The sequence below is a fragment of the Gymnoscopelus microlampas genome (genome assembly GCF_963454915.1).
Source record: "Gymnoscopelus microlampas genome assembly, chromosome: 5".
NCBI lineage: Eukaryota > Metazoa > Chordata > Actinopteri > Myctophiformes > Myctophidae > Gymnoscopelus > Gymnoscopelus microlampas.
The window spans coordinates 47164273-47174647 of NC_139942.1; the positions used below are offsets into that span (position 1 = coordinate 47164273).

Genomic DNA, 10375 nt, shown 5'->3' on the forward strand with positions numbered 1-10375 from the left:
ACTTAGATTGGGATCCAATTCACTTTGCGCGTTGCAGATCCGTTCTAGAGCGGATACGGAAATGGCCAGTAAGGCATGCATATATGATAGCACAAATTATCGGATACAGTAGGCGGGCTCTAGACCGGATGACACTTGTTAAATTAGAATAGAAACCAGACTCTTCTAGGTGAACTTTCTCGCCATCAACTGAGTCCAACATTGAATTGAAGTCATGATTGTAAACAAGAGCTTTATTTTTTCATCATCATGCATCAGGATACAAAATGTTGCAATGTAAAATTAACAAAACAAACAAACAAACGAGATATTAGCAAACACATCTTTATCCTTCCAGATCAGATTCAGTTTAAGGTTAAAATAAGCTTGCAAAACGTGCAAACCTACAAATATACTGCATAGGAACTATTTCAAAACATTAAAAATGTAAATGTAGTGCTGACGTGTTTTAATATGTTATTATTAGTACTTAACTTAATGACAGACATTACTCATTACATAATGCAGGGGTCTTCAACCTTTTCAGGCCAAGGACACCCTAGCTGAGAGAGAGAGATGAAGCAGGGACCCCCTACTACTCTATATTGTATAAAATTGTGTTTCAGATTAAAGTTTTTTTTTTACTTAGTCTGCTCTTTTTTCCCTCTACACCTAAAAAAAAATGCCAAAAATAGCCGATCTACAAGCTCTCACACGAGGCGTTGAGAGCTTGTAGATCTGCTATTTTCGGCTAATGTTCTCCTCAGAAAATGAATTCTATAGGGTTCAAGTGGTTAATGTAAAAATAACTACATCCTATCACACAAACATTTGACGGACCCCCTATAGTAGCTCTGAGGAACCCTAGGGGTCCCGGACCCCCTGTTGAAGACCCCTGACATAATGTGTCATGTTATGTTCCTTCACGAGCCCGGATCATCTACTGTAGATCTACCAGATATGCATAATAACCTTTTACCCAAAAGAAAACGGGACATTTTATTCAATTATGCTCCAAATAATGGAACACTTGCACTTTAGGCCCTAAAGAGATTAGAGAGGCAGTCTGTTGAAATAACATTTTCACCTAGCCTTAATATAGCTAAATGTCTCACCATTTTAAGGCATTTTATTTCATTGTATTTTCCATTTAACTTTCCAATTAATTGTTCATGATGTGCTTTAAGAATGTCAGCTGTTTTCTTTCTTTTAATGCAAAGCACTTTGTTTTTCTGTTGTTTTGTATGAAAGGTGCTAGACAAAAAAGTCTATCATGTACAGTACTCAAGCTGTTTCAAGGCAGTTTTTTACAGAATATTTGTACGCAAATGGATAGGATGTATTTCCGGGTGGATATGCCGCAGGCCTGCAGCCTACCTGCAGACCTATAACTTGAACAAAATATAGGTGTAAAAAAATATAGGTTGCTGTAAAACCCAATGCTGTATGTATTGGACTAGACCTAGCTTATCTCAGTTTTCCTGCTTTGAAGTCTAACACGTCACACACACACACACACACACACACACACACACACACACACACACACACACACACACACACACACACACACACACACACACACACACACACACACACACACACACACACACACACACACACACACACACACACACACACACAAAGTGAAATCTTGACCTTGTATTGAACTAAACTTCCCTGTGCTTGTCTTTGCAAACTGTTAATAAAGGAATCAATCATTTCATCATCATGTCATACAAGTTATAATCATAGCCAACCCACCATAAAATCTTACTTCATACCAGGAATTGAAAGAAGAGGAGAAGCCTGTATGCACTTGATATTAACAACATAATATTAAATGATACAGATTATACCAGTTTGTTATTGTGGTGCCATGATGATTTGGTCATACTACTGTATGTTGGTTATACTGTGCAGATGTATGTTAGTTACTTGTTCACAATCACATATGTAATTCATATAAACATAAACTGTTTGCTTGATTGCAAATGTTGAGAATGTTATTTAGAGAGCATGTTGTATATAGACATACTGTATGTGGTTTGATGTTTACCTGGTATCCTATAGTTACTTTGTAGCACTTAAATGATTTATTTGCACTCTACGTATGTGACCATTTACCCCATCTTTTGTTGACTATAGGGTTCATCTTGCACTTGTAAGTCACTATGGATAAAAGCGTCTGCCAAGTGCTTAAAATTGTTTAACAATTTTGTTTTACAGATCTCGGTTGTTGCTGCTAATCAGCTTAGGGAAGGAAGTGCCAATGGCACGACCATGCCGATAGACAACCAACTCAAGCATGTACTCGTCCACCTTCACCACAACAGACGTCATCTTTTCTGTGGATATGAGGAAGATGATGGTGAAGACAGCCACCTCAAACTCAGGGCTCACACCGATGAAGGAACCGCCAATTGGCTTTACCAGCCCCTTCCAGCTGAACTGAAGATTCAGGACATGGTCATCTTCATCGGGCTGGAAGACAAACGTGCACGAAATCCATTAATCACTTTCTGTAATCCTCATTTTGGGCATGTCATTATAGGCGCAAAAAATATCCAAACATTTAAAACAATAAAAAATATATATATATATCATTCAGCCTATTGGCTTTGGTGAAACTGCTATCATTTATGTTTGGTGTGGGGTCTGAGGTTATCAGCACCATAGTAATAGCAGGCCACCACCACCCACTTTCATAATCAGGATACCTGAATAGATACTGCAGATTGTATCGACATTTTGGGCACAGTTTCAACCTGAGTCGAGCCCCATTGACATTCATTATGAAAAAGCTACATATATCAGAAAATATAAAACATCTTTCAGCTAATTCGCATCAGGGGTCACCACAGAGGATCATCTTTTTCCATCTGCATCTTTTTCTGCATCTTCCTCAGTCACTCCAGACACCTGCATGCGATCTCTCACCACATCCATAAACCTCCTCTTTGGCCTTCCTCTCCGTCTCATCTCAACCTTGCCTTTATCCTCCAACCTTCTAACCTGGTTTGATCCACGCCGTAATATCAATGCTTTTCTCACACATTGACCATCTTGCACAGACGGTCTGCTGCATAGCGTGGGGCATTTTCAGAGCCTGCCTAGGGTGGGGTTACTATTGCGACCAATCTGCCATAATAGGGAGATAAACAGGCATCGACTTCACTGATTGGACAACCTAACCCATGGACTTCACAGATTGGCCAACCTAACCCATGGACTTCACAGATTGGCCAAGCTTTGCAGAATGTTTGTGCCACCTCACTAAATATAACTTGTAACGAGTGCAATAGAACTTTACTATGTTACAGAGCAAGAATACGTCTTTCCATATTGATCCACCATGTTTCGTGAAATGATGTGCTGGACAGTGCATTTGAAGGGAGCACCGAAGGGGTCTCCCACTGGTGCTGCTGCAACAGTGGGGAACACGGTCTACTACTTTGGAGGGTCCCACAAAGACAAGGGTCAGATTGAGGTGCACTCATTCAACACAGTGTCTTTATGCTGGAAGACGTTGCCCCCAGTGACAGATGAAAGAGAATCCCTCGAGGTTCCCTCCAAGCGCATCTTCCATACAGCTGTGCACATACAGGATAGCATCTGCATTTGGGGAGGGATTCCTTACTGCAACATCATTTATGCTTTTAATGTTAAGACCCAAAGATGGTTCATGCCCAAGTTTTCTGGGACTGTTCCAGAGGCAAGGGGTGGCCACTCAGCCTGTGTCCTTGGGAGGGTCATGTATATCTATGGGGGATACGTCCGGTTGACTGGAGACACTAATGACATCTACAAGTTGGACACCACCACTATGGTCTGGTCTTTAATTAACGCCAGAGGCACACCGGCACCTGCTTCATTAGGTCACTCTGCCACCATCATTGGGACAAAGATGTTTGTATTTGGGGGAGAAGGGGAGGAGGATGATGAAGGGGACGACTACAGCAACAACATCAGTGTGTTTGACACAGAGACCAACAGCTGGCTGAGCACACCTTCTGCACAGCTAATTCCAGAAGGACGCAAGGGTCATTCAGCCTTTGCCTACGATGGAGAGCTGTACATATTTGGTGGATTTCATCAGGACTGTAGCATCAGTGATCTATGGAAATTCAATCTAGAGACCATCTCCTGGAAGAAGGTTGAGCCCAAGGGGAAATTCCCATCGCAGAATTCTTGGATGTGCTGCTGCATGGTGGGAGATCGTATCATCTTCTTTGATGAAGACCTGTATATCTTAGACTTAGATCCTAGTCTGAAGAAGTCTGAAGGATAGGATTGAGGCTAGTAGTTATTCAGTACAGTCAGGGACTCAGGAAGTTATTCAGTACAGTCAGGATTGGAACTGGTAGCCATGATGACAAACAAAGCAAAACAGCGAGCCTAAGAATATGTGGAAGATGAAGACGAAGAATAAAAGAAGAAAAAGATTTCCACCCTTACAGGTAAGGGTGGGAATTGGCAGCAATGAACTACCATCAGCAACAGAAGAAAAAACATCAGTGTGCTCGCTGGCAGCGTGTTCCAGAAGATGATGATCTTGAAATTGAAGATGAAAAAATAACGAACCAGTAAGCCCACTAAAGAATCTCCAGCAGGAATGAATGTAGAAAGAAAGAGATGCTTAGGGCAAAGAGGACAGTTATGGAAGACTTCAGGAAACTTGCTTTTAAAACGAACCACGAATGGGAGAGGAAAATTACAAAAGGTGGAAACCGTTGTTTTTTTTTTCATATATGTACATTTATTTAAATTTTTGTTGCTGCTCATGTTTTTTTTTCAAGAAGACAGGTGAAGGGGTCCGGGTGAGATATATCAGGGTGGTGTTGAAACGTGGGACACCTTGCAGATATTAACGGGCGGGCACTGGAAGATGCAATTTCATCCACTTCTGTCAGGTTTTAATAAGCACAAGTGATCATCAGGCTTGCATCTATAGCTGACAAGGTTCAATGAGGCGTCACTGGGCGAAAACAGAGCCCAGCAGCAAGTCTATCACTGGCTGCTCTTAAAAGGATATTTACACTGTTGGTGAGTCGCTGAATCGCTGCCCTCCACACCGTACTGTGTAGCATCAGGCTCTTGAGCTCTGCAGCGCCGTTACTGTAGCTCTGTTAGCCTGTCAACACTGCAGAGCTCAAGACTGCTCCGGAGGAGCAACAGCTAAATAACCAGGTATATGTGCCAAGGCAAGAGGAAGGTTCTTGCACAGCTGCAGTTTTCAATACCATATTACCACTCATCTGTAGAAAATCAAGGAACCCAGTATGTTCATATGTTAGAGAACACCACACAACCACAGATTCTTTTCATACCGTGTCTTTGTTTGCCCTTGCTTTGTAGCCTTTATAGTCAATATGGTCATGCTTCTCCTGCAGGTAGAACTGGACCCAGTTGTGAAGACCCATGACCTCTCTGCCATATTTGGTCTCCCCAACAAACACGTGTTCGAAACCACAAGAATCCTCACTGCGACAAAAGAAAGTAACATGTGAAGAATATGCAAAAGATGGAATGTTTATAATGACACATTGTGTTGAACCATACTGGGCTTCTCACACAGGACAAGTACGTCTGAGCGCCAGAAAGTTAAAGCTGCAATCCGGAAGATTTATGTCTCACCCGGGAGAGACATTTTGCATGCACAGACATTTCTACTGCTGAGCTAAGACGGAAATGAAAGCCCATTTGGGCAGGCGAAGATATTACACTCTGAACTTCAGGCAATACAGTACCTCTTGCTAACCAGTAGGTGTCCTACCCGACCATAGGATCTAAGTGTCTCAATAGATGAGGCCACCTCCATCCACCGCAGTTATATTGTATTAACATAACTCTAGCATACAGATTGGTTAAAATATTGTTTTATTAAGTAAATAAAAGTTAATGGATTGCAGCTTTAAGAAAGGGAAGGGAACATTTGCATGTGTCAAAGAAATAAGGAGCTGTGGCCTGTGGGCACTATTAATACAGCGCCATGGGAGCAGTTAGGGGTTAAGCGTCTTGCTCAGGAACATATAGACTGAGGCTGAGGGGCAAACCAGGGACCTTCTGATTCCCAGATTGACTCTCTACCCATTCAGTTATGGCACCCCCCCCCCCGACAGGGGTGAACTAAGAGCACAATACATTCTCTAGCAGTACATACTGCAACAATGACACTGACATAGCAGCAAAACAATCAAAAGCCAATTTAACTTAATATGTAAACGTACAGGAATTTGGATGGGTGACATTGCAGAGACACAGTATTGACAACTGACACACACTCATGACATTATCTCATATACAAATACTCCACTACATAGTGGCCAGCATACAGTACGTCTCCGGTGTACATGCAGTGTAGAAACATGTTCTATAAAATCACTTACCCTCCACCTCGTTCCCTGTGGTAGAGACGGAACCAGATGTCATATAACTGTCTCTTGAACTGCATGGGGTCTGATGGTGACTGTCCCTTGCTGACCAGATACTTGTGAGCACACTGTGAGTAAAGAGAGTGTCAAATAAAAGGTAACACTGATAAGGTTAACACAAATAGAGAGCCAGGAGATGTTTGAGGAGACTGAACGTGAATGAGTAGCGAAGGCAAAAAAAATGCATGTGTCTGTGTTGTGTCCGTTATACAGTTGTTTGGTATGTTATTATTATTATTTCTGCCTAATGAGGGATGTGACAGTTACTGGGGGAAAACGAGTCACTTATTCTGCTGTACCGTCCAAGTGTTTACCATGGAAAGGAGAAGTTGCAATAGCCTAACATCCAGCTATATTTACAACACCAACTGTACCTTCATGACGTCAGTCTCCAGGATGGCGTCCAGGAAGAGATGGTTCTCTCTCATTTCCTCCGAGGTCACAGTCTCTGACACACCTGTAGATGTCTCATAGTTGTCCAGCAAGCTGATGAAATCTGCACGAGGGAGGAAAGTTGTCACTCACATTGCAGCCACCAAGAAGTCTGAGGTGTCAAGAGGGGAAGTGTAGCTTAGTTACGCTAAGATCTAAAATGGAAAAAGTGGTAATGAAACTACACGTTTTAGCTGCCTGTGGGAGATTATAAACTAACAACAGCAGCAGCTCTATTTAAAAAAGGTGACATCTAGTATATACTTTTAGTATACAGAGTATACAGTATATGAGGCTTTATTTGTATTATTTTATTATTATTTCATATTTATGGAAATCCCATGGAGATCAAGATCTCTTTTACGAGGGAGCCCTAGTGTTCAGGGTAGCAGGCGCAGCAGTACAAAGTTGCAACATACACAACATAAAACATAATAAACAATCACATAAAAACAGAAACAACTTAAAATAAGTCAAGTGCAAACAGAGTCATAAGGCAGGAGAAATAATTAGCCCACTTTGGAAATTCATATAAGAACCATTTAGGTAGGGAAGCAAGTGCACTGTCCGATGGGGTCTGCCATCAGGTCAGACGGTAAGCTTTTAAAATGCATTTTAAAAGCTGCAGGGTCTGCAATGCAGCCTTAAGACCTGAATTGCAGGCATTAAGAGGATAGAACTTACGGGCATAAGTCTCGATACTTTTGAGTTTGTCTTCATTGACGTTGGAGAACAGCGGTTCTCTGGCCTTATCTCTGGCATAGTTACTGCCCTGTGCCACGTAGCCTGCCCTCCCCTAAAGAAACAATGCAAACAGAAGATTAAACATATCACACACGGAGCAGGAAAACGGTCAGAATTCATTTTTAATTTATTCATACGAATAAACAACAATTTAGTCGTTGTGACAATTAATCCTAAACTTTAAATTAAGCTTAAATCACCTGGAGATTGATGGTGTAGTCAGTCCCTGGCTTGAGACGGTTGACATCCGACCTCCAGAGCTCGTTCAGCACCTCAGAGAGTTCCTCGTTTATGTCTCCACTGTAGAAACACGATAGACGATAACAGCTAATTTATGGTCTGTCGCATGAAGGTGTTGCACGCCGAAAATGGCTAACCTACAAGCTCAAGAAGGGACTGATTATATGTACAGTGTCACCCGGCCTAAAACAGTGGGTATCTGGATAATAATATGTACAGTCGGGTGCCCGCTGACCTAGCAGTCCGGCCGCGTACCACACACAGGCTCTAGTGCAGCCTCACTCCCAAATCTCTCTCTCTCCCCGTTTCCTGTACTATCAATAAAGGCAGAAAACCCCCAAAGAATATCTAATTATATACAGTCTGTCAGTCAACAGTGAATGCGTGAGTGAGTATGTGAGTCTCACAGCAGTTATCCTTAACAAGGGTCTGTTATGGCTCAGTAGTGTACATCCCAGTAGTTCATGTGCAAGTGAGTCAAACATGAGTCAGTAATCCCAAGGACAGAATAACTACTGCAGCTACTAATAATTAACAAATAAAAAGAACAAAATATTTCAACCATCAGTTATCTATAATAAAGGCAGTACTTTGGACCCTATTCAAAGTGTATTCAAAATGTACGCTACAGCACATATCCCAGTTTAAAGCACTTATTTGGTTCTCAGGGACACAGTTTTGCTTGGTGTCATGTTCAACAACACAATGCCACAGAGATCTGGTGACCCCATTATAAGGGAAACTCCACCTCTCTATCATCCAGTTACCATTGTTATATTTGCTTCATCAAAAGTCTCTGGTGCTTATTGTCTCAAGACCATCTAGAGAATGACCTGCCTGAAACAGCCAAGACAAATCAATGATCACACAAGCTTTCAGTTCAGGTCATCTGAGACAACAACATATGCAGTTCCCACCAAAAGCAAGTTTTCCAAACATCTTTGATTCGCAGGCCAATTTGTATGGGTTGTGAGTAGTTTCCGTTTCCTACATTTAAAATATAGATATATTATTTCAAAAGATTTTTAAAAGTTTAAACATAATAAAATCACAAATTTTCATAAATTAAACACAATTCCATCATTTTTCAAAAGTATTCATAAATAAAATGAAAACATCTAATAATTTCCAATAAAAAAAAGTAGTGAAAATACTGTTCCACAGTTTCTATGTGAGGTCCTTTTGTCCCTGTAATGGTTGTGTGAGTATGTACTTAAATGTGTGCTTATTCAAATCATGATCACCTCTGTTTAATGTCGCAACATTTTGCTCTCTGTTACTTCTTCCTGTTGCTATCCAATATGTTCCTGTTGCTATCCAATATGCACTAATTAAGGGGAAATTGTAAATCTAGAGCAAAAGGAATCTATATTAAAAAAAACTAAAAAAGGACAACCACACCCATGAGTCTGTATCACCAGATGCTGAGTGTAGATCATGGATCATGGCACAACTGACTATTATGCAACATCAAGTGACAGGAAAGGGCATCTGCTGAAATAAAATCACAAGGTTCTTGAAACAGCTGCCAGTGCATTTATGAATATCACAAAGGGTCCCAGTGAGGATATCATGCTGTTGAATGTCTGACTTTCTGCAGGCAGTTCGTATCCTGTTTGTTCCATTTTATAGTTAGAGTTAATGACTACCAGATCTGCACATCCCACACAAAGCTCTTACTGAAACAGCTCTGTTCAACCCTTTGAAGATCCATTCCAAACAGTTTGAAAATTCCACACTTTTTTTGGAACAAGGCCATACTTGTCTACAGAAGCTGCAGCTGTTTGAACAACAAATGTGTTTACAAAACGTTTGGCACAATTTCTTCAGCAACAAAGTAGGAAAAGCACCATTGTTACATTGTAGCACAATAGTTTTCATAAACTACACCCAGCTTTGATTCAGATGCATGCCTTAAAATGTTTGATGAAAACAACAACAACAACAAAGTATTATAGCACTTTTTTGTTTGTTAAAATGACAGAAAGTGATGTCCACAGCAAGAAAATAATTAGCAGGCTGCAGTCGTAAATCCCTGCACATGAACATTAAGTTCTTACCCTCTAGCCATGTCTGTCTCCGTTCAGTTCAGTGAAACAACAGTCTTCCCAAAACTCTACGATGCGTAGATGATGTGCAGAGGAACAGTTATGTTAGACGTCAGTCAAAAAGGCAAGCCAATGACAAGACAGAGAGAGAGACCTGCCTCCCTACCAAAACCCTACCCACTAGGAGGGGCAGTTGTGGTTGCTATTTTCCACTACAGTGTGTAAGGAGAATCGACCCACCAGATTGATTGATTGATTGATTAAATTGTTCTGCAGAAGTTCAGTCCAAAATTCTTCTATATAATGTCTGAGTGTTCTATTTTGAATTAAATGTGTTTGTGATTTGTGTGTTTTTTTTAGTCCAATTGCATTTGAGAATGTAGGCATGCAGTTTTTTTCCCCAAAAAAAGGTTCAGTAACATGATTTTTTAAAAGATGGTTTCAAGATGATTGATCACTTGAAACCTAGCCTAAATAAAAAATATAATAATAATTAAA

General features: G+C 40.8%; 1 protein-coding gene across 1 annotated transcript; it reads right to left on the bottom strand.

Moving 5' to 3' along the window:
* Positions 1–206: 206 nt before the first annotated feature.
* Positions 207–9957, bottom strand: LOC311045373 (uridylate-specific endoribonuclease C-like). The gene is made up of 7 exons (XM_084057218.1): positions 9890–9957; positions 7790–7889; positions 7530–7641; positions 6788–6909; positions 6369–6481; positions 5310–5463; positions 207–2463 (listed from the first exon to the last, which is right to left on the bottom strand). Exons 1-7 carry the CDS (start codon positions 9898–9900, stop codon positions 2203–2205), a joined length of 873 nt encoding a protein of 290 aa, XP_083913344.1. The 5' UTR covers positions 9901–9957; the 3' UTR covers positions 207–2202.
* Between the last annotated feature and the right edge of the window lie 418 nt (positions 9958–10375).